This window comes from Lepidochelys kempii, chromosome 20 (genome assembly GCF_965140265.1).
Source record: "Lepidochelys kempii isolate rLepKem1 chromosome 20, rLepKem1.hap2, whole genome shotgun sequence".
In the NCBI taxonomy this organism is placed as follows: Eukaryota; Metazoa; Chordata; order Testudines; family Cheloniidae; genus Lepidochelys; species Lepidochelys kempii.
In genome coordinates this window covers 21,447,516-21,471,098 of record NC_133275.1, presented here as the reverse complement: position 1 = coordinate 21,471,098, position 23,583 = coordinate 21,447,516, and the positions used below count along the sequence as shown (strand labels likewise).

At 59.3% G+C, this 23,583-nt stretch overlaps 1 protein-coding gene across 1 annotated transcript; it reads right to left on the bottom strand.

Moving 5' to 3' along the window:
* Window positions 1-62: 62 nt before the first annotated feature.
* Window positions 63-23,449, bottom strand: LOC140900685 (transitional endoplasmic reticulum ATPase-like). Its single transcript, XM_073318327.1, has 18 exons — window positions 23,322-23,449; window positions 22,129-22,240; window positions 20,108-20,280; window positions 17,258-17,400; window positions 16,880-17,010; window positions 15,964-16,095; window positions 15,257-15,359; window positions 14,579-14,712; window positions 9,717-9,852; window positions 9,261-9,373; window positions 7,788-7,952; window positions 7,583-7,705; window positions 5,434-5,646; window positions 4,711-4,889; window positions 3,867-3,996; window positions 2,142-2,300; window positions 1,676-1,827; window positions 63-1,116 (listed from the first exon to the last, which is right to left on the bottom strand). The coding sequence occupies exons 1-18, from the start codon at window positions 23,339-23,341 to the stop codon at window positions 996-998; spliced, it is 2,439 nt and encodes an 812-aa protein (XP_073174428.1). The 5' UTR covers window positions 23,342-23,449; the 3' UTR covers window positions 63-995.
* Between the last annotated feature and the right edge of the window lie 134 nt (window positions 23,450-23,583).

Below are 23,583 nucleotides of genomic sequence, written 5' to 3'. Positions count from 1 at the left end.
GTCACACTCCCCCCGCCGTCACGGCGCCTGACTCAGGCAGAGCCCCCAGCTGACACAGCCCCCACAATCCAGATCTTTACTAGTGTCCAGCCTTTACAGACCCCGCTGGGCACACGCATGCGGCTAGCTCCGGCAGGGGGGGGATCTGGGACGTCCCACATCCTCTTGCCCCAACCCAGGGCCCTGCGGGCCTTGTGATTGGTGCCAGCCCTGGGGCGGCTGGGGGAGGGGGCGGAGGCGCTGGGTGGGGGTCTGGGTGCCATCAGCGGGAGGATGGTGCCCAGGTGCCAGAGCGATCCAGGGTCCAGATCCTCTTGCTTCCTGCCGGTGTCAGAGCCGTCGGCCAGGGGTGGGGCCCAGGGGGAGTCACGCTCTTCCCTCCCCGCACTCCCGGGCCACTGATCCGAAAGGCAAAACGACAAAGCTGGCGCTAAGAAGGCACCAACCTGGCTGGGGGCGGGGCAGGGCGGGCGCACTCAGTGTCACAGCCCGCAGGATACGTCCAGGCCTGGGGGCAGCTGCTGGCAGGAGGAGCCCCATGGCTGGCCAGAGCTGTAATCCTGAGCGGGAGGCTGCAGTGAGGGACACAGAGGTGGGGGGGGGGGTCTTTCTCCAAAGGCACGGGAGTCCGCAGGACGCTGGGGTCCCGTGATCTGAGGGCAGGCTGGGACACCTGGGTTTGTTACCACACAAAAGAACACAACCAAGAGCAACGGGGGCATGCGGGGAATCGCAGCTGGCAGGGGAGCGGGTCTGCCTGGTGCAAAGGGGGGGGTGGGGCTTTCCAGTTGGAAAGGCGGAGCTCTCTGGAGCGAGGGGCGGGGCTCTTTGACACAGGGGGCGGGCCTGTCTGGTTGGGAAGGCGGAGCTTTCTGGTGCAAGGGGCAAAGCCGAGGCTTTGGTATAAGATGCCCTGGTGCAAGGGGCGGGGCTGTCTGGCGCAAGGGGCGGAGCTGATGCTTTGGTGCAGGGGGCGGGGCCAGTGATCCCGCCCATCAGTTGTAGAGGTCGTCGTCCCCCTCCTCCTGGAAGAGGCTGCCCCGGCTGTTGTCGCCCTCCCGGGAGCCACCTGCGCCGTCGGCGCCCCCGTCCCTGCTCTGCTTCCCAGCTGGGAACCTGTGGGGAGAGAGTGGGGCTGGCTCAGTGGGATGGGGGAAGGGAGCCCTGCCCTTGGCAGAGGCATCGTCTGGCACAACCATCAGCCCTCGGGTCCCCTTGTGCTGGCCACGGGCAGGCCATTCTTCCCGGGGTTGAGCACGACACGGGGGGGGGGGGGGGGGGGGGCTAGTGGGGCAGGGGGAGAGCGGGCAGAGGATCCAGGGGCTGAGGGTGACAGCAAGGCCAATGGGCTGAGACTAAGGCTGGGGCAGTCCTGGGGAGGGCGCAGATCCCAGAGATGAGGGCAGGGCTGGAGGGATCCCAGGGGGGTGAGGGCAGGTAGGTGGATTGTAAGAGCTGAGGACAGACAAGGGGGAAAATCCTAGGGGGCCGAGGGCAGGGCTGGGGGGATGGCTGGGGATCCCAGGGGGCTGAAAGCAGGGCTGGGGGGAAATCCCAGGGAGCTGAGGGCAGGGCTGGGGGGAAATCCCAGAGACCTGAAGGGATCCCAGGGGGCTGAGGGCAGGGCTGGCAGGGTCCTGGGGCCGAGAACGACGTCGGGGGATCTGCTCCCTACCTGAAGTTGCCGAAGCCACGGCTCTGCTGCAGTGTCTGGGCGAACATCTCGTACTTGCGGATGTCGTTGTCGCTGACGGAGCGGCGGGCGAAGCGCATGGCCTCCTCAAAATGATCCCGACGGATCTCGGGCACCGGGTCGTAGTCGTCCTCCTGCCCAGGGGAAGGGGGGCCGGGGGGGGGGAGGGGGACGGATGACATGGTCACGCCCGGTCTGGCCCTGATCAGCCAACCCAGGGCTGCTCCATCGGCAAACAAGGGCCATGTGATTGGCCTGCTCCACTCTCACCGGCCTGGTGGGGGCGCCCCAGGGGGCAGAAGCCAAGGCTCAGGGGACCCCCCCCCCAGTGAGGGGGTAGCTCAGGCTGTGCAGCTACCCCACTGTCAGGGAGCTGGGGGTTCAAGCCCCCCAGTGCCTTGCAGCAGGGAGGGGTTTGCCCCCTTGCCCTGTGAGGTCCCCCCCATACCATGACGGCATCCGGGTGGCTCTGGCGTTCCCGCTCCATCTTGATCTCCATCTCGATGGCCTCGCGGATGGCGAGCTTGCAGGCGCGCTGGCAGATCTCAGTGAGGTCAGCACCCGAAAACCCGTGGGTGATCTTGGCCAGGTAGTTCAGGTCCACATCCTGCGGGGGGAGGGAAGAGAGAGATAGTCAGGGGATGGGAGGGAAACAAAGAGCGCATTGGGGGGGTCACATTCCAGGGGGGTGGGAGAGAGACAGCCAGTCAGGGGCTGGAGGGGGGCAAAGGCAGTCATTCCTGGGATGAGCATGAGGCTGATCAAAACCTTCCATCTAAACCCTTTTCAGACAATCAGGTTTTGGACAAAGCCATTTTTCCACATCTAGAGCGTCCATTTCCCGCAGAAAAGTTGGGTTCCTCATAAAAAAAACCCAAATATTTTGATTCTGAAATGTCACCCCCTTGTTTCATGAGAGTTGTAGTTGGGTTGCATCACATCCCCATTCTCCTCTATGGACCAGGCTTCCTGGGCAGACTACATCTCCCATGATGCACCAAGGACACAGCCTCCTATGATGCACCCCCACCTCTCACCAAGGGTGGATACCATGGTGCATCATGGGGAACGTAGTTCAGTAGTCTCACGTCCCCATTCTCTAGACCAGACTTCCTGGCCAGATGACATCTCCTATGAGGCACCACTTCCTCTTGCCAAGAAGGGAGTCCATGGTGCATCATGGGACATGTAGTCTGACCAGGGAGCCCAGCCTAGAGAGGCGAAAGGATTCATGAGGCACCACCACAGCCTTCAGAATGCAAATATTTTGGTTTTTGACTGCAATTCTTCAGTTTTCACATTTCTGCTGGAAAAAAAGTCCCATGGAACCATTTAGATGCAAATTAAAGTTTTTTTCATGTTCTTAGAAATTGTCCATGGGGGGGAGCCTTGCCCCCCAGCAAATGCCACCCCTGGCGAGGACTGGAAAAGCCAGACTCTGCTCCCAGTAACACAGCAATCTGGAGCTGCCTCACTGGCCCTCACATGTTTAAACCAGACTGACACCAGCCTAACTCTGAGAAGGATTTCTCCTGTAGCCTCTGGGGGATGTATTTGTGGGTGAGCAGCTCCACTTTTGTGTGCCCATGGACACACATGGGAGCTGCCTTAGGCCAGAGACACACACACAAGGGAGCTGCTTTGGGGTGGGGATAGGCACACACACAATCTATCTGGGGGTCAGGCGGGGGGACAGACAGATAGGATCTGCCTTGGGGTGGATACATACATACACCCCCCACATACACATTCTTCCCATGGGTACACACAGAGTGCGCCAACTTCCCCACAGGGTGGGTTTAGGAAGCCGCCCCAGTGTTGCTGACCCCAAGCGTGGAAACCTCACGCGTCAGGCCTGGTGGAAATATCATGAGACCAACCTAAAAATCCCGAGATTTAAATACTGAACAATGCAAGCTGGGTTCTCTTCCTTTGCCTCCTGGGCTCACGCTTTCCAGCTCCGCTCTGCAGCCACAAGAGCTAGAAAACAATTTCTTTGCGGGCGTGAAAGCCGAGGGGCTCCCCTGTACTCCCGTGAGCTGGGGATTTAGGGAAGAAACGAGCGCAAGTCTCAGGCTCCAGTGCTGAGAGTTGGCAAAGCTGCGGCTCTACGAGACCAGAGCGCCGTGCGGCTGGGGGAGGAGGTGCTGCGAGGCCTGGCGTGCTCACTCACCCCGGCCACAGGCGACTTGCGCAGGTTGGCACTCAGGATGGCCGCCCGGGAGGTGTCGTCAGGCAGCGGGATGTAGATGAGCTGGTCCAGCCGCCCCGGGCGCAGGATGGCTGGGTCGATGATGTCTGGCCTGGGGATGGGGGGGAGGCGACAAGGAGAGACAGCCTCAGCCCCTGCCCGGCACCCACCCCAGGGGGCGTCCTGGGGCACCTCCAGAGAGGGGGCAGCTCCCACATACACCCACCCCCACCCTGGCGTCCCTCGGCCCCGGAGCAGCCCTGGGGAGCATGGGTACTACGGCCGCGCAAAGCTTCTCCAGGGAAACTGGACTGCGAAGAAAAGGAGACAAACCCCAGGAAGCCCGTCCCCCATGAGAGACCCTCCCCTACCCCCATGCAGCTTGCCCTACCCCCCCGTCCCCAAGGAACCTCCCCCGCCTCCACAGAGCCTGCTCACCCTCTGTCCCCAGGGACCCTGTCCCCTGCAAGGGACCCTCCCCTGTCCCCAAGGAGCCTCCCCCGCCCCCCCTGCCCCCAGGAACCTCTCCCACCCCCACAGAACCTGCTCACCCTCTTGCCCGTCTCCTGCCCCCAGGGATCTTGTCCACCCAAGGAAACCTCCCCAACCCCACGGACCGTGCCCCCTTGCTCTCAGGGACCTTGCCCCCACCCCTGCTCCCAGGGTGCCTCTCCCAAGCTCATATAGATGGGGGGCGCGGTCCTCATGCCCCTCCCCATGGCCAGGTCTCCCACGGCGCAGGAGCACGCAGCAGGGCGGCACAGAGGGGCTTGTCCTGGTCCCAGCAGCCTGGGCCTGGAGGGCAGGGTGCCTGGGGGAGTCTCACCTGTTTGTGGCCCCGATGATGAAGACGGTCTTCTTGTTGGTCATGCCATCCATCTCGGTGAGGATCTGGTTGATGACACGGTCGGCCGCCCCCCCGCCGTCCCCCGCGCCACCCCCCCGTGCCTTGGCGATGGAGTCCAGCTCGTCGAAGAACAGGATGCAGGGGGCGGCCTGGCGAGCCTGGGGCGCAGGGGGAGAGAGTGGGGCGTGGGGGGGAGCTCCCGAGGGGGAAGAGAACAGGGTGTGCAGGGAGCCCCTGAGCAGGGAAGAGAGTGAGGGGCGGGCCTGGGGGGGGGACACCTGGAGAGGGACAGAATGCACTGGGCAGCGGGAAGCCCCAGGGCGGGGGTGGGGGGTACTCACTGCAACAGCAGTGCTGGGACAGGGGCTCCCCTGCTGCTGGGTCAGGCTGGGGCACCATGCAGCTCCCCTCCCCCGATTAGCAGGAATCCCCCCAAACCTGCGCCCCTTTGGCTGTGCAGGCATCACCCCCACAACTGGTGAGCACAGCAGGTTGAGGGGGCAACACAGACCCTGCAGCCAGGGCTCATGGGTAGGAGCAGTAGAGAGGCCCCCCCATGCCCCAGCACCCTGAGGCCCAGCCAGGCAGGTGGGGGGGAGCCCCAAGGCCCGGCTGAGTGCGAGGGGGAGCCCCCAAGGCCCGGCTGAGTGCGAGGGGGAGCCCCCAAGGCCCAGCCGGGCCAGCGCTCCATGCCCCACGCACCTTGTCGAAGACGTCGCGCACGTTGGCCTCGGACTCCCCGAACCACATGGTGAGCAGCTCGGGACCCTTGATGGAGACGAAGTTGGCCTGGCACTCGTTGGCGATGGCCTTGGCCAGCAGGGTCTTGCCGCAGCCGGGCGGCCCGTAGAACAGCACACCCCGTGATGGCGTCATGCCGAACTTCAGGAACTTGTCCGGGTACTCCACCGGGAACTGCAGGGGAGGGGTCAGGGATCAGGGATAGGGGGGCCCAGAAAGCCAGCATCGCCCCCTCCCTTCACTGCACCATGGAGATGCCCCCTACTGAGCCCCCACCCTGCCCCCTGCAGCACGGCACCCCAGTTGAGCCCCCACCCCGCCCCCTGCAGCACAGCTCCCCCTACTGAGTCCGCCCCCCGCCCCCTGCAGCACGGCGCTCCCTACTGAGCCCCCACCCCGCCCCTGCAGCACGGCGCCCCCTACTGAGCCCCCACCCCGCCCCCTGCAGCACGGCGCCCCCTACTGAGCCCCCACCCCACCCTCTGCAGCACGGCACCCCCTGCTGAGCCCCCCATCCTGCTCCTTGCAGCACAGCACCCCTTACTGAGCCCCCACCCCGCCCCCTGCAGCACGGCGCCCCCTACTGAGCCCCCACCCCACCCTCTGCAGCACGGCACCCCCTGCTGAGCCCCCCATCCTGCTCCTTGCAGCACAGCACCCCTTACTGAGTCCCCACCCTGCCCCCTGTCGCCCAGCGCGTCCTGGTGAACCCGCCCCCTGCAGCACGGCGCCCCCTGCTGAATCCCTACCCTGCCCCCTGCAGCACGGCACCTCTTCCTAAGCCCCCCATCCCGCTCCCTGCAGCAGAGGCTCCTGATGAGCCCCCACCCCACTGCCTGGAGCACAGTGCCCCCTCCTGAGCCCCTGTGATGTTGCACTCTATATGGTTTTATGAAAATATGCTAATGAGTGTGAATATAACGTAACTGAAATATGCTTCATGCAAAAGGTCTCTTGTAAGGTATCATTACAAAGCTTACAATCTACTGAGCATGGTCATCCTATTTGTAGGTATGTATCACTCTTGTATCTGAAACTAGAAATATGAACTATAACTCTGAGGTTCTATTGTAATTATGCAAACTGTGGGCCATTAACGGTGGCTGGGAATCTTGATGGCTCCCATCAGCCAGGACAATTGGTTGTAAATGGCTCTGTTTACCGGCAAATGGGTAAGGAAGTCTTACAGTGACATGTAAGAAGGAGGGGTGGGAACCCAGAGAGGGACAGAGGATTCCCACCTTGTGCAAAAGATATATAAGTGGGTGGAACAGAAAAAAAGGGGGTGGCCATCATGAGGAATTCCCTAGCTACCACCTGAGCTGGAACAAGGGCTGTACCAGGGGAAAGGATTGTGCCCAGACTTGGCAGGCATCCAGTCTGTGACAGAAGCTTATTGAAACATCCGAGGGTGAGATTTCATCTGTATTCACTTTCTTACTGTATTAGGTTTAGATTTGCACGTTTTATTTTATTTTGCTTGGTAACTCACTTTGTTCTGTCTGCTACTACTTGGAACCACTTCAATCCTAATTTTTATATTTAATAAAAATCACTTTTTACTTATTAATTAACCCAGAGTATGTATTAATACCTGGGGGGGGGGGGGGGGAAACAGCTGTGCATCTCTCTATCAGTATTATAGAGTGTGAACAATTTGTGAGTTTATCCTGTATAAGCGTTATACAGGGTAAAACAGATTTATTTGGGGTTTGGACCCCACTGGGAACTGGGCATCTGGGTGTTGGAGACAGGAGCACTTCTTAAGCTGTTTTCAATTAAGCCGGCAGCTTGTGGGGGACGTGGCTCAGACCCGGGTCTGTGTTTGCAGCAGGCTGGCGTGTCTGGCTCAAACAAGGCAGGGTACTGAAGTCCCAGGCTGCCAGGGAAAATGGGCTCAGCGGTCATCTCAACACACCCGGTGGCAGCTCCCAAGGGGGTTTCTGTGACCCAACCTGCCACAGCCCCGACCCCGCCCGCTGCAGCACAGCGCCCCCTAGCACTGCACTGGGGCACTGGGGCTGGCGTGGAGGAGGGAGAGTCCCATCCAAGCCCCAAACGGGCGGATCCTTGCTTAGCCTGGGCAAGGCGGGTGCAGCCCCCCACTCACCTGCACCAGCTCCTGCAGCTCTCGCTTCACCTCCTGCAGCCCCCCAATGTCCTCCCAGCAGACCTGGGGCACCTCCACCACCGTCTCCCGCAGCGCCGACGGGTTGCTCTGGCTGAGCGCCCACTGTGGGGGGGGAAGAGCATGAGGGGCGTGGCCTCGGGCTGGGGAGGAGGGGCGGGGCCCAGGGGCGGGGTCGCCAGGTTACCTGGAAGTCGTCCATGGTGACGGCCATGGCGTCGAGGATGTCGGCGTCGATGGTGTCGTCCTCCAGGTCGATGATGTTCATCTTCTTGCGGATGGCCTGGAGCGCCGCCTCGGAGCACAGGGCCGCCAGGTCCGCGCCCACGTGCCCGTGCGTGTCTCTGGCCACCTGCAGCCACAGGGCGCCTGACACGGGGCCACGGGGGGCGGGGCCACAGGCAGCCAGGGAACGGGGCCACGGCAGGGGAGGGGGGAGAGGAGCCAGGGAACGGGGCCACGGGCAGCCAGGAAACGGGGCCAGTCAGGGAACGGGGCCACGGCAGGGGAGGGGGGAGAGGAGCCAGGGAACGGGGCCACGGGCAGCCAGGAAACGGGGCCAGTCAGGGAACGGGGCCACGGGAGGGGAGGGGGGAGAGGCGCCAGGGAACGGGGCCACGGGCAGCCAGGAAACGGGGCCAGTCAGGAAACGGGGCCACGGGAGGGGAGGGGGGAGAGGCGCCAGGGAACGGGGCCACAGGCAGCCAGGAAACGGGGCCAGTCAGGGAACAGGGCCACGGGGACCAGTCAGGGAACGGGGCCACGGGAGGGGAGGGGGGAGAGGAGCCAGGGAACGGGGCCACAGGCAGCCAGGGAATGGGGCCAGTCAGGGAACAGGGCCACGGGGGCCAGCCAGGGAACGGGGCCATGGGAAGGGATGGGGGGGCAGCCAGGGAACGGGGCCAGCCAGGGAACGGGGCCACGGGGAGAGGGCAGCCAGGGAACGGGGCCACGGGAGGCGGGGGGGGCAGCCAGGGAATGGGGCCAGTCAGGGAACAGGGCCACAGGGGCCAGCCAGGGAACGGGGCCACGGGGAGAGGGTGGCCAGGGAACGGGGCCACAGGAGGCGGGGGGCCAGGGAACGGGGCCAGTCAGGGAACGGGGCCACGGGGAGAGGGTGGCCAGGGAACGGGGCCACGGGAGGCGGGGGGCCAGGGAACGGGGCCAGTCAGGGAACAGGGCCACGGGGGCCAGCCAGGGAACGGGGCCACGGGGAGAGGGCGGCCAGAGAACGGGGCCACGGGGAGAGGGCGGCCAGAGAACGGGGCCACGGGGAGAGGGCGGCCAGAGAACGGGGCCACGGGGAGAGGGCGGCCAGAGAACGGGGCCACGGGGAGAGGGCGGCCAGAGAACGGGGCCAGTCAGGGAACAGGGCCATGGGGGCCAGCCAACAGGGCCACAGAGCAGTGGGCTGTGGGGAGGGGCCAGCCAGGGGACCTTGGGGGTGGAGGCACTAGCTGGGGATGGAGCTATGGGGAGGGACCAGCCAGCCACAGGGGAGGGATCACAGGTCCCCTGCCCCACCCTCCCCCCAAGCACACATGACCCTCCCCTCATCTATACAGACTCCAGTCCCCACACACCTGCCCCCACCCCCACATCCATGTACACGACCCCCCAGCTCTCCCTCTCCCGGCCCCGTCCAACCCCACCCTCTCACCCGCTCCAGATCCACGTCCTCAGCCAGCTTCATGTTCTTGGTGTGGATCTGCAGGATCTCCAGCCGCCCGACCGAGTCTGGGATCCCGATGTCGATCTCGCGGTCAAAGCGCCCTGGGGAAGGAGAGGGGTTGGGGTCTCAGCCCAGCCCCTCGCAAACATACACAGAGTGTGGAACCATCATGCCCCAGGAGCGGGGGCTGGGGGCTAGCAAGCAGAGCAGGAGGGGCTGGGAGCCAGGACTCCTGGGTTCCATCCCCAGTGCTGGGAGGAGAATGGGGTCTAGTGGTTAGAGCAGGGGCTGAGAGCCAGGACTCCTGGGTTCTATCCCCAGTTAGTGCAGCAGCAGGGGGAAGATAGGAAGCCAGGACTTTCAGTCCAGGATTTACTTGCCTCCCACAGTGAGGGCCCTGGGTGGGGTCCCCATGTCCCTGCAGCCCCACACCCGGGCACCTACCAAACCTGCGCAGGGCGGGGTCCACGCTGTTGGGCCGGTTGGTGGCGGCCATGACGATGACATGGGACCGCTGCTTGAGGCCATCCATGAGCGTCAGCAGCTGGGACACGATCCTGCGCTCTACCTCGCCATGTGTCTGCAACAGGGGAGGGGGTTGGGCTGAGAACGGGGGAGACCAAGCACCAGTGACCAGGGCCCCCGGGACCTCCCTGCTGCTCAGACAGCTCTGGGCCAGGCTGAGCCATGGACACAGCACCGTCTAATGACAGGGCACTCCCCAGCAGCACAGCGCCCCCTGGTGCCAGACTGAGGATGCCCCTGAGGACTCCCTGCTCTTCCCTCTCTGATTGGGAACCGTTGGCCTCACATCCGAGATGAAGCAGGAGGATCTGGCGCTGTAAAATCCCATAAACCCTAACCCCTGCCAGCAGCGGGCTCGCTCCACCCCATACCAACCCCTGTTGCCCGGCCAAAGCAGGAAATCAGGGCAGCTGGCATCAGAGCAAGACAGCGAGAAACACCAGCCAGCCAGGGTCAGGCGGCTGCACACATGCATGTGCATGTGCCCTGGGGCCTCCAGCAGACACGACACGGCCCCTCTTTATGATCAATGATCACAGAATCCTAGGGATGGGGGCAGGAAGGGGCCTCCAGAGGTCACCAAGTCCAGCCCCCTGCCCTGAGGCAGGGCCAAGTAACCCCAGCCCGTCCCTGGGTTGGTGCAACCTGTTCTTACAAACCGCCAATAATGCGGACTCCACAACCACCCTTGGTCGCCTGTTCCAGAGCCAAACTCCCCTTGGAGTTAGAAAGTTTCGCTTAATATCCAACCGAAATCTCCCTTGCTGCAGATTAAGCCCATTGTCTCTTGTCCTACCCCCCGGGGACACGGAGAACCACTGATCTCTGTCCTCTTCGTAACAGCCCTTAGCATGTTCTCAGGTCCCCCTCAGACGTCTTTTCTCAGGCTAAACATGTCCAGGTTTGAACCTTTCCTCAGAGATCCGGTTTGCTAAACCTCTGATCATGTTTGTGGCTCTCCTCTGGCCTCTCTCCAACCTGTCCACATCTTCCCTAAAGCTCGGCGCCCAGAACTGGACACGGGACTCCAGCTGAGGCCTCCCCAGTGCCGAGCAGAGTGGGGCAGTCACCTCCTGTGTCTTACGTACGACACTCCTGTTAATCCTACACCCCAGAACAAGATCAGCCGTTTTCACAGCTGTCTCGCACTGTTGACTCATATTCGATCTGTGCTCCGCTAGAACCCCAGCTCCTTTCCAGCACTACGACTGCCTCGCCAGGTATTCCCCGTATTCTGGTTGTGCAGTTGATTTTTCCTTCCTGAGTGAAGTACTTTGCACTTGTCTTTACTGAATTTCATCTCGCTGATTTCCCGCCAGTTCTCCAGTGTGTCAAGGTCGTTCTGAATTCCAAACCTGGCCTCCAAAGAGCTAGCAGCCCTCCCAGCCTGGTGTCAGACGCTGATTTTATCAGCACACTCTGCACTCCGTTATCCAAATATTTAATGAAAATATCGACTAGAACCAGACCCAGGACTGACCCCTGCGGGACCCACTCAACACACCCTCCCAGTTTGACAGCGAACCATCGATAGGTACTCTTTGAGTATCTTTGAACCAGTTGTGCACCCACCTTATTGTATTTTTTTCTAGACCACATTTCCCTAGTTTGCGTATGAGAATCTCATCCGGGACTGTGTCAAAAGCCCGACTGAAATATTACTGTGACAGAATGAGAATTTTTCACAATATTTTGGATGAGTCTTGTGTGTGCCTCAGTTTCCCCCATGAGCTCTGTGGATAACTAGGTCAGGGAAAAAGAAAAGGAGGACTTGTGGCACCTTAGAGACTAACAAATTTATCTGAGCATCAGCTTTCATGAGCTACAGCTCACTTCATTGGATGCATTCAGTGAATTTCCACTGAATGCATCCGATGAAGTGAGCTGTAGCTCATGAAAGCTGATGCTCAAATAAATTTGTTTGTCTCTAAGGTGCCACAAGTCCTCCTTTTCTCTTTGCAGATACAGACTAACAGGCCTGCTACTCTGAAATAGGTCAGGGAAAAAGTTTGCAGAGACCCAGGTGTGACTGATGCCTGGCTGTCTGTCGACGGCCCCAGGCCCAGGGATGGTCCCAGAAAACAATGGTCCCTCCAATTGCCCAGACATTTGTTACCTAGCGACTAATAACCATGATGCCCGGGGAACAAGGACAAAGGATGGAGGAGGGGCCAGGTGAGGTGGTTAAGTGGGGGCTGCTGGAAGCAGAAGTTTCTGGATGTGGACTACAGAGGAGTCAAGAGGGCTCTGGGCTGGGGCCTGACGCAACTTTGCTGTAACTTTCCATTCTCATATTAACTAAAGACTTTCTAAGCTGTGTTCCTTAATAAATCCTGCTGTTATACACCGCTGGCTGAGAGTCACTCCAGAATTAGGTTTCAGAGTAACAGCCGTGTTAGTCTGTATTCGCAAAAAGAAAAGGAGGACTTGTGGCACCTTAGAGACTAACCAATTTATTAGAGCATAAGCTTTCGTGAGCTACAGCTCACTTCATCGGATGCATATAGTGGAAACTGCAGCAGGCTTTATATATACACAGAGAATATGAAACAATACCTATTCCCACCCCACTGTCCTGCTGGTAATAGCTTATCTAAAGTGATTTCCAGCACAAATCCAGGTTTTCTCACCCTCCACCCCCCCACACAAATTCACTCTCCTGCTGGTGATAGCCCATCCAAAGTGACAACTCTTTACACAATGTGCATGACAATCAAGCTGGGCTATTTCCTGCATAAATCCAGGTTCTCACATCCCCCCCACCCCCATACACACACAAACTCACTCTCCTGCTGGTAAAAGCTCATCCAAACTGACCACTCTTCAAGTTAAAATCCAAGTTAAACCAGAACATCTGGGGGGGGGGGGGGTAGGAAAAAACAAGAGGAAACAGGCTACCTTGCATAATGACTTAGCCACTCCAAGTCTCTATTTAAGCCTAAATTAATAGTATCCAATTTGCAAATGAATTCCAATTCAGCAGTTTCTCGCTGGAGTCTGGATTTGAAGTTTTTTTGTTTTAAGATAGCGACCTTCATGTCTGTGATCGCGTGACCAGAGAGATTGAAGTGTTCTCCGACTGGTTTATGAATGTTATAATTCTTGACATCTGATTTGTGTCCATTTATTCTTTTACGTAGAGACTGTCCAGTTTGACCAATGTACATGGCAGAGGGGCATTGCTGGCACATGATGGCATATATCACATTGGTGGATGTGCAGGTGAACGAGCCTCTGATAGTGTGGCTGATGTTATTAGGCCCTATGATGGTGTCCCCTGAATAGATATGTGGGCACAGTTGGCAACGGGCTTTGTTGCAAGGATAAGTTCCTGGGTTAGTGGTTCTGTTGTGTGGTATGTGGTTGTTGGTGAGTATTTGCTTCAGGTTGCGGGGCTGTCTGTAGGCAACCTGAAGCAAATACTCACCAACAACCACATACCACACAACAGAACCACTAACCCAGGAACTTATCCTTGCAACAAAGCCCGTTGCCAACTGTGCCCACATATCTATTCAGGGGACACCATCATAGGGCCTAATAACATCAGCCACACTATCAGAGGCTCGTTCACCTGCACATCCACCAATGTGATATATGCCATCATGTGCCAGCAATGCCCCTCTGCCATGTACATTGGTCAAACTGGACAGTCTCTACGTAAAAGAATAAATGGACACAAATCAGATGTCAAGAATTATAACATTCATAAACCAGTCGGAGAACACTTCAATCTCTCTGGTCACGCGATCACAGACATGAAGGTCGCTATCTTAAAACAAAAAAACTTCAAATCCAGACTCCAGCGAGAAACTGCTGAATTGGAATTCATTTGCAAATTGGATACTATTAATTTAGGCTTAAATAGAGACTTGGAGTGGCTAAGTCATTATGCAAGGTAGCCTGTTTCCTCTTGTTTTTTCCTACCCCCGCCCCCCAGATGTTCTGGTTTAACTTGGATTTTAACTTGAAGAGTGGTCAGTTTGGATGAGCTTTTACCAGCAGGAGAGTGAGTTTGTGTGTGTATGGGGGTGGGGGGGATGTGAGAACCTGGATTTATGCAGGAAATAGCCCAGCTTGATTGTCATGCACATTGTGTAAAGAGTTGTCACTTTGGATGGGCTATCACCAGCAGGAGAGTGAATTTGTGTGGGGGGGTGGAGGGTGAGAAAACCTGGATTTGTGCTGGAAATCACTTTAGATAAGCTATTACCAGCAGGACAGTGGGGTGGGAATAGGTATTGTTTCATATTCTCTGTGTATATATAAAGCCTGCTGCAGTTTCCACTATATGCATCCGATGAAGTGAGCTGTAGCTCACGAAAGCTTATGCTCTAATAAATTGGTTAGTCTCTAAGGTGCCACAAGTCCTCCTTTTCTTTTTACTCCAGAATTAGGAAACTGGGGTTGCACCGCTCCCTTTGGGGGTGCAAGTCTCCCCCAGGGGTCCAATCCAGGTGGACTCATTGCAGGGAGCTCGTGGCGTGACACAGGGGTGCTGACGGCTCAGAGGTTCGGTCCCACGAGGTAGGGAAGCCAAGGGGCTGACCCCAGTGACAGTGTGCCCCTAAGGGGGCTGATGCACTAAAGGAGTCCTCCCAGGGCTGTGCGAGAGCACTGGGCCTGTGGATCCGTGACAATAACATCGACTATTTCTCCCGCAACTTTAACCCTGACCGGTTAGATTGTTCACATATGATCCCTCCCTGATGCTGAGATGCAGCTGCCACTGGGGTGGGGCGCGGGGGCTGTTTATACTGGGATCCCCTACCCCATCTCACCTTCTCCCTCTTGGGGGCAATGGCGTCCAGCTCGTCGATGAAGATGATGGCCGGCGCATTCTTCTCGGCCTCCTCAAAGGCTTTGCGCAGGTTGCTCTCTGACTCGCCAGCCAGCTTGCTCATGATCTCCGGACCTGGGCGGGGGCAGGGGCTCTTTATAAAGGGATCCCTTGCCTGGCACTGAGAATCAGCTGGGGTGAGGCGCATGGCTATTCATACAGGGAGTGATGCCGGCCTGCAGGGCCATGGCAGGGGCCAGTCACCCGCATGCTTCAGAGCAGAAGGGAATCCCCAGCAAGGGGTCAGGAAGCCATGAAAACCCAAGGCACAATGGGGCCTCTACACCAGCTGCCCAGCTCTGCACCGGGCAGCATCACCATACCAGCATGGGAGAGTGCCAGGATGAAGGGAAAAACTGAGGGCACCCAGCCCACCCCTGGCAGAGTGGACCAGGAGGGAGGGTGGGTGCTGTGGGGCGGGCAGCACAGAGGGAGGGCAGCCGGAGACCACAGCGAGGGATGCATGAGAAATGCCAAAGATGAGAGAGAGGGGGGTGCGTGGGGACAGACTAGACAGGCATGCGTGGGGACGGACAGACGGACACGTGGAAGGATGGCCAGACATGTGGGGACGGACGGGCTCCCCACCCTTTGCCCCCTCCTGCTTGGCGTCTCTCACCGTTGATGAGGAAGAAGAAGGCTCCTGTTTCGTTGGCCACAGCTCGGGCCACCAGCGTTTTCCCGGTGCCGGGGGGGCCGTACAGCAGGATGCCTCGGGGCGGCTGAGGAGGGAACAGACTCAGTTGGCAAGAGGCACCCGATGGGAAAACTGCCCAAGGAGGCTGCATTGGGCACGTGTGCGACGTGCAGGGCGGATGCCCCCAAACCCAGTGTCCCATCAGGAGACGTGGTGGAGGGAGGTGACTGCGATGTTAATCGAGGCTGAGATGGTCCTGTCCTGGGGTGCAGAGGGAGGGGGACCGTCCAGATGGCTCTGGGGGCACCCCAGGCTGGACTGAGGCCCATGTCTGGGGACCCAGCAAATGGGGTCCTGGACGACATCAGGATAGCAGCTTCTGCTAAGAAGCGTGTTGCCAGCCCTCGTGGTTGGGAGGAAAAGGTAGAAAATATGACAGAGGGTGTCACGGACACAGTGCTGCTGCCTGTGTCTGCAGAGAGCCTGACCCCATTGCTCTGAGATGGGGGGGAAGCAGCTTAAAGGGCAGACTGCTGGGGCTGATTACACAGGGATCCCTTGCCCAGCACGGAGATGCAGCTGCCTCTGGGGAGGAGCGCAGGGCTGCTCGTGCAGGGATGTCCTAACAGTGAGATCTGCTTGGCTGTGGGATTGGATGAGGTGGCCCCGCCCTGCCGGGCTCACAGTACCTTGACGCCAATGGCTTTGAAGAGCCCTGGGTGGCGCAGGGGCAGCTCCACCATCTCCTTGATCTGAGCCATCTGCTTCCGGCAGCCCCCGATGTCGTCGTAGCCCACGTCGTTCAGGCTCTCCTCCTCGTCCTGCACGGGTGACGGGCAGAGTCACGGTGCGACCAAGCCGGCCTCCCAAAACCGTGGCAGCCACCCTGGGACCAGCACCCACTCCCTCCCCCTCTGGGACCAGACCCTGATCCCCACAGACAGCCACACTGCCTCCACCCCGTTGGGACCCAGCCCCGACCCAACCTGCTCCCCCAGGATCCATCACCATGGGCCCTGCTCCACCTCCCCATAGATCCAGCACCATGGGCCCTTCTCCCTGCCGCCCCCCGATCCAGCACCATGGACCCTTCTCCCCCCCGCCCCCCCCCCAGATCCAGCACCATGGGCCCTGCTCCACCTCCCAACAGATCCAGTACCATGGGCCCTTCTCCCTGCCGCCTCCCGATCCAGCACCATGGGCCCTTCTCCCCCCTGCCCCACCCCAGATCCAGCACCATGGGCCCTTCCCCCGCTCGGATCCAGCACCATGGGCCCTGCTCCCCCCCGCCCCCCCCAGACCCAGCACCATGGGCCCTCCCCAGGCTCGGATCCAGCACCATGGGCCCTGCTCCACCTCCCCATAGATCCAGCACCATGGGCCCTTCTCCCCCCCGCCCCCCCCAGATCCAGCACCATGGGCCCTCCCCCCGCTCGGATCCAACACCATGGGCCCTGCTCCACCTCCCCATAGATCCAGCACCATGGGCCCTTCTCTCCCTGCCCCCCCCCAGATCCAGCACCACGGGCCCTTTCCCGCGCCCCCCCCGGATCCAGCAGTCTCTGGGGCACCCGCAGAAGGGCGCAGGGCCATGGCTGCACCCACCTCTCTCTTGATGGGCTCACCCTCGCAGTGGATGACGGTGTCGGGGGCCACGATGCAGTGGGGGCTCGGATCCACTTCCACCACCTTGAACTCCACGGCCCGCATCCCGCCACGCACCAAGAAGATGTCACCTGGTGGGGGAGGGGACGTTGTTACCGAGCCAGCTGGGGGTAGGGGGGAGTCCAACCCACACCTGGCGGGGGCCCCCCTGTTGGGGGACGGCCCTACCCAACGCGCTCCAGGCTGGGCACCTCCCCACCCTCCCCTAACAGAGGTAAGACAGCCAGCCTCGCGCTGCCCCCCCAGGGAGCTGCCCCCCGAACCGTCATCCCAGGAAGGGGGGGGTCGGTCTCAGGGCTCCCCCCGACCCCGGCTCACCTTTGTGCACAGGCCGATAGGCCTCCAGAAAGTAGGGCTTCAGGTACACTTCGAAGAGGTTCCCGGTCAGGCCGACGATGGTGTCGTCAATGGGCAGCACGTGGATCCGCTTCCCGTACTTCACGTCCGGGCAGGCCTGGATGCTGCAGGACAGACCCTGGCTCAGCCCGGCACCTGCAGCACGGTGCCCCCCGCCAAGGCCCCGGCCGCACGGCGCCCCCTGCTGAGCCCCCGCTCCCCGCAGCACGGCCCCCCCATACTGAGCCCCCGCTCCCCGCAGCACAGCATCCCCTGCTGAGCCCCCCGCTCCCCGCAGCACAGTGCCCCCGGTGCGGACTGCTGTGGAGACTACCCCTAACTGAGCCCCCCATACAATGATTCATCCAAGCAGGGCATGTCAGGTCTCTATTGAGGGCGAATACCCCACTGGCCCTCAGAGACACTGCAAAACTTGGGCATGGATAATATCCCAGATTGATGCATCTGCACCGGACATTACAATCTTAAAGCCTTGACGTTAAAGGCAGGGCCTAAGGAGGCAACATGCCTCGGGCAGGCTCTGTTCAGGAAGAGGGAAGTGGACGCTTCTCTCTCGGGCTGGTCACTGTGTATTAAGAACACAAGAACGGCCAGGCTGGGTCAGACCAATGGTTCATCTTCCAACAGTGGCCAGTCAGGTGCTTCAGAGGGAATGAACAGAACAGGGCAATAGCCAAGGGATCCATCCCGTCATCCAGTCTCAGCTTCTCAGTCAGAGGCTTAGGGACACCCAGAGCGTGGGGCTGCATCCCTGACCATTTTGGCTAATAGCCATTGCTGGACCTGTCCTCCAGGAACTTACCGAGTTCTTTTTTTGAACCGAGTTATACTAGAGGCCCTCACAACAGCCCCCGGCAATGAGTTGCACAGGTCGGCTGTGCGTTGTGTGAAAAAGTACTTCCTTTTCTTCGTTTTAAACCTGTGGCTCTCCATCAGGGGTACCCGTACCCCTGGGGGTATGCAGCGGTCTTCCAGGGGGTCCATCAACTCATCTAGATACCTGCCTAGTTTTACTTCAGGCTACATAAAAAGCACCAGCAAAGTCAGGACAAACTAAGATGTCCGACAGACAACGACTTGTTTATACTGCTCTGTGGACTATCCACTGAAATGTAAGTACAATAGTTATATTCCGATTGATTTACTTTATAATGACCTGGTAAAAACGAGAGAGCCAGCCATTTGTCAGCAAGAGCGTGCTGGGACCCTTTTGTATTTTTATGCCCGATTTTGTCAGCAAGTCGTTGTTAAGTGAGGGGAAACTCGGGATACGCAAGACAAGTCAGACTCCTTGAAAGAGGTACAGTAGTCTGGAAAAGTTGAGAGCCACTGGTTGAAACCTGCTGCCCCTGGTTCTTGTGTTCTGTGAAGGGACCAGTAACACTTCCCTCGTCCCTTTGCTCCTGATATTACACACCTTTGTCACGTCCCCTCTTCGTCGTCTCTGGTCTAAGCTGACCAGCCCAAGTCTTTTCAATCTCCTTTCTTATGGAAACTGTTCCACTTCTTTACTCATTTTTGTCACCCTCATCTGTACCTTTTTCTTGTTGGAGACGGAGTGACCAGAGCTGCACACAGTATTCAAGGTGTGGGCGCACCATGGCGTGGCATTGGGATATTTCCTCTCTCACTACCTAGCCCTTTCCTAGGGGTTCCTAACAGTCCGTCCATTGTTCTGAACAATGAACGCTGCACGCTGAGTGGATGTTTTCAGAGACTTATCCCCGGTGACTCCAAGATCCCTTTCTTGAGTGGTAACAGCTCATTTAGATCCCATCACGTTGTGTGGACAGTTGGGGTTACTTACTGTGTGTTTCCCAGTGTAAGTCTATTTCAATAAGGGGCCACCAACTAATCAAGACCAATGTTCCCTCTAATTTTTGACAGGCTGTGTACACCAAAAAATTCTGCTGTGCAAATGTTTGTGCGCGATGGGTTTCACCGAGCGCGCGGGGTTTCGGATCTGTGGACACGCACGCAGCTTAAAGGGAACAATGATCAAAAGGACTGCGAAATTAACAAGAGACTGCAAAATCTGCAGGCAGGGACACACAGCAGGAGGCTCTCCACCATCAAAGGACCGTTTTCATATACATATTTGGGGGTCGCAAAGGGACATAGCATTCTGGACCAGGGGACCAGCTGGCAGCACGGTTTGCCTCACGAAAACAAGCTCCCAGCTAGGCCTGGCTGAAAAACGCCAGAAGGACTCTGGGGTGAACTTCACCTCAATCCTTTCGTGTCATAGAGAGCGAACAAGTCTAGGCTCTAGAATGTGAGTTACAATTACATTTGCCATGTAACCTTTTGTTCCCAAATATTTCTAGTTGCTCCCCTGGGAATCTCTTCCCTTTGTTAAATGAACTTTGGTTTGTTGTCACTGCAGACAAAGTGCAGCGTGAAGCAGGGCGTGACCTGAGGCCAAGCCGGGTATGCTGCTTCTTTGAGAGCAGCGGATCCGTGATTGTTCAGCGAGCCAGGGCAGAGCTCTCCCAGGGGACGCACGGAGGTTGCCGTGTGCCTCTCGCTCCACCGCAGAGGGCCAGCGGGGCCTGCATAGGCAGAGAAAGGAGTGACTGTGTTGCCCGGGACTGGGGGAGTTGGGGATCTGACCCCAGCAGGCACAGCCCTGGTTTCCTCCTGCTAAGGGCAGGTGGTAGTGAGGTGCCACCCAACCCTGAGTGGTGTCACAGAAGGGCGCTCCCTGCAGCACCCCAGGGATCCCCAATTTCAGTCTCCCATCCGCACCCTGAGCAGGCCAGCCCCTTCTTAGCTGCAGAGCTGGAGGGAAAGAGCCCACCCGGCACTCACCTCACCACGTCACCCAAGCGCACGCGGAGGTTGTTGCGGGTGACGCGGTTCATGCGGATCTTCTCGCTGTGGCAGGAGTCGTCAGTGAGGACAATGCACACCGTCTCCCGGCGCTTCTTGCCCTTCAGCAGCACCGTGTCACCCCGAAACAAGTGCAGCTCCTCCATCTTGGTCTGCAATGGAGACGGGCGGTGACGGAGCACACGGGGCATGGGGGAGGGGGGCATTTGCAGAATGTGTGGGGTGCATGGTGTGTCCATATGCAAAGGGTGTGTCGGGGGTACGTACATGGTACATGTGCTACTCCTGGGGGAATGCTGCGCCAAAAAATTAAAAATTCTGCGCATGATATTTTAAAACATCTGCAAAATTCTGCATATTTTATTTGTCAAAATAACGCATGCTGGTTTCAATTATGTAGGTAATTTATTTAAACTACAATACAATGGATGGAGAATGGGAGTGGGGAGCATTGGAGGAAATCCCCAAATCCCCTTGCTTAATAGTAACGTAGCTAGGTTTGACGCTTTATTTCTACTTATTAGTCAACAAATAGATGCGGCCATATGTTCAGTGTTACATCATAGGTAACTGAAGAGCAAGTGAGGGCTGGGGAATCAAACTCACAATTTATACTGGCTACTGACCATCTCCAGAAAGGTCAGTAGCAAACAGTTCATGGAGCACATTTTGATAAGAAATGTTTTCAGTCCAAAAATGTAGACCAGTTCTAATCACTAAAGCACCATAAGCATTTATAAGGCCAGACTGTCCTTTACACCACTCTGGCCATGTGAAGGAGCCTTAACACCTGTTTTATACTCCCAGGGGAATTCACAAAGACAATGGGAACAATTCACTAAGCAGGCAGGCTGCTACTTCTGCTCTGCCTGAGGGGACCGCCTGTGCCACGCCGGCTTCCTCAGACATTCCCTGAAGCCCTGACTCCCCATGCTGAGTGTGCTGCAATAGTGAGGGAGAGGTACAGAGCGTCTCTCTCTCACACACACACACACAACTGCCCACCCCTTCACACACCCCCAGTGGTGATTTACATCTGTATTGGCTGCTCCGGGCACCTGAACCGACCTGCCTGTGCTGCCGGGGAGGGGCGTGTGACCGCTCTTGTGGCTTCCCTTTGCTCTCCCATCAGAAGTCATTTTTCTGCAGGGAAGCAAAGAAATCTGCGGAGACCATGAATTCTGCACACGCACAGTGAGGCAGCATTCCCCCAGGAGTAACAATGTGCATGGCGCAGATGTGAGACTGCATGGGGGGGGGGGGGGGTGCTTGGAGCACGTATGTGCATGGCGTGTGCACAGTGTGTGTGCATGGTGTGTGCATATGCATAGGGTATGCTGGGGCTGTGTGTGTGTGGTGTATGTCTGCAGGGTGCCTATGTGAGATTGCATGGTGTGTGTGTGCTTGGAGCGTGGATGTGCACGATGGGTGCATGGGGGAGTACTCATGCGGGTGTGTGTATATGCCTGGGGTATGTGGAGGTGTGTATGCGTGCACGGTTTATGCATGTGCAGTGTTTGAATAATGAGTGTATGCACATGATGTATGTGTGTGCATTGGAGCGTACATGATGCACATGGGGGTGCATGTATGTAGATGGCATGTGGCTATGTATACACATGCGTAGGGGTGTGTACCCACGTGTTACCTTCACCCTCTCCTGGCGGGAATCCAGCCTGCCTAGCTATGGGTCCTAGCCCCTGTATTGCTAGCAACAGGGGATTCTCACAGAGCTCAGAGGGCAGGCGCTTTAGGAGCAGGGGAATCCAGGTTCAATCTCTGCTGGTCAGTGAGTGTCCCGGGATGCAGCAGGGAGCTCCCAGGAGCCTCGGCTCAGCTACAGAGCAAAGCCTGTGTCCCCCCAGTACCCCCCAGCTGACCCCTCTGCACAGTCTCGGCCCACTAGGCCACCTGCCTCCCTGGGGGGGAAGGGGCTCCGGTTCTTGGCAGGCCAGGCGGCTGGCTGGGGCAGGGGTCTCCATGCGGCACGGGGGCCGTACCTGTGACAGGCTAACAATGCTGTTGTCCTCATTCACCGCCTCATCCACAAGGAGCCGGTTGGGCCGACGCTTCTGGCGCAGGATGGCCGTGGAGTAATCCTCCCCTTTGGAGCTGCAGAGGGGAGAGGGGTCAGAGGGTCTCCCTCCCCAAAGGAAACAGAGCCAGCCCCCCCACGGGCCCTTCAGACAGGGGAGAGCGGGAGATGCAGGGCCTGGGTCCCGGGACTCCTTGGGGGTGGGGGGGAAGAATGTCAATTTAGAGGGGCCTTCAGACCCCAACCCTACCTAACATGCCTGGCCTGAGGAATCCCAGAGCTGAGGGGGGTCTGGGAGCCCAACTTTGGGGGACGGGGGGGCCAAGGGGATGCAAGGAAAACTAGAGCACTTTGCATTTTGAAGGGGGAGCAGAGAGGCAATCGTTGCTAGGCCTGCGGTTTGAGGTGGGGGAAGGGATCAGAGATAGGCACTAAAGCGTGGGGGAGAGTGTGGGGGGGGTTACAGACAGGCCACAGGGTGTCTTGGGGGAGGACTGGGGGAGGGACATGGAGCCAGGCCCCTGGGGCTTGGGAAGGGGGGGGGGGTCCCTCAGCCAGGCCCCCAGGATTTGGGAGTCACAGTAGCCGATGCGGGGGAGGATGGGAGGGGGGGAGTTGGACACACAGAGGGTAAAAGACCTGCTACCACTGCCAGCTACGGCCCGGCCTCTCGGCACAGGCGGGCCCCGGGTTCGGGCCTCGGGTTCGGGCCCCGGGTCCGGAACAGACCCAACCACTGTTTGTGTCCCGCACCACTGGGGGGGGGACAAGCCTAGGAATTTGTGTCCCCCCCACGCCGGGGCCCCCTGGGGCGGGGCTGCCCTCTGCCACGCTGATTCTGTGCCAGTCCCGGGCGCGTGTGGGGATCGTGTTTCACCCCAGCCGGTGCCAAGAGCCTCCCCTATAAATACCCCGCGGCGTGGGCTCATCGCCCGTTATAGACACCAGTTGCCCCCCCCCCGCCACAACAACAAACTCGGGATCCCCCCGCGCCAGAGCCCCCCGCCCAGCCCCCCCACTTGGGGGTAGGCCCCCCTGCAAGTTCGGATCCAAACTTTTCCGGCCCCTCCCCCCGGCTGAGCCTCTTCCCAGCTGCAGGACCCCCCCTGGCTGCCCCCCGCCCCGGGGGGGTGGAGCCCCTCGAGCGCCCCCACTTACTCCCCGCCCGGGCCCGGCATCTCGGCTGCGCTACCCCCGCCCGGGCCGCCCCGAACCGTCCCGCAGCGCCCGCGGCTGCCTGCGCCCGCCCGGCCCTGGACCGCCCCGCCCGGAGCTCGGCCCCGCCCCGCCCGGAGCTCGGCCCCGCCCCGCCCGGAGCTCGGCCAGCGCCCCCCGCGGACACAGGGGGAGCGGCAGAGACCGGGGGGTGGCCAGTGACCCTGGGGGGGCCTTGTGGGGGGGGTTGGGTTGGGGGAGGGGG

Bases quoted from the DNA above. Each gene is read 5' to 3' on its own strand.
- LOC140900685 (XM_073318327.1), bottom strand. From the start codon at position 23,341: ATGCCGGGCCCGGGCGGGGA. The intron at 15,360-15,963 runs GTACTGTGAGCC...TTCCCTCCTCAG, and splicing joins TCAAAGCCATTGGCGTCAAG to CCGCCCCGAGGCATCCTGCT. The intron at 7,953-9,260 runs GTGAGAGGGTGG...CTGTGGCTGCAG, and splicing joins AGGACGTGGATCTGGAGCGG to GTGGCCAGAGACACGCACGG.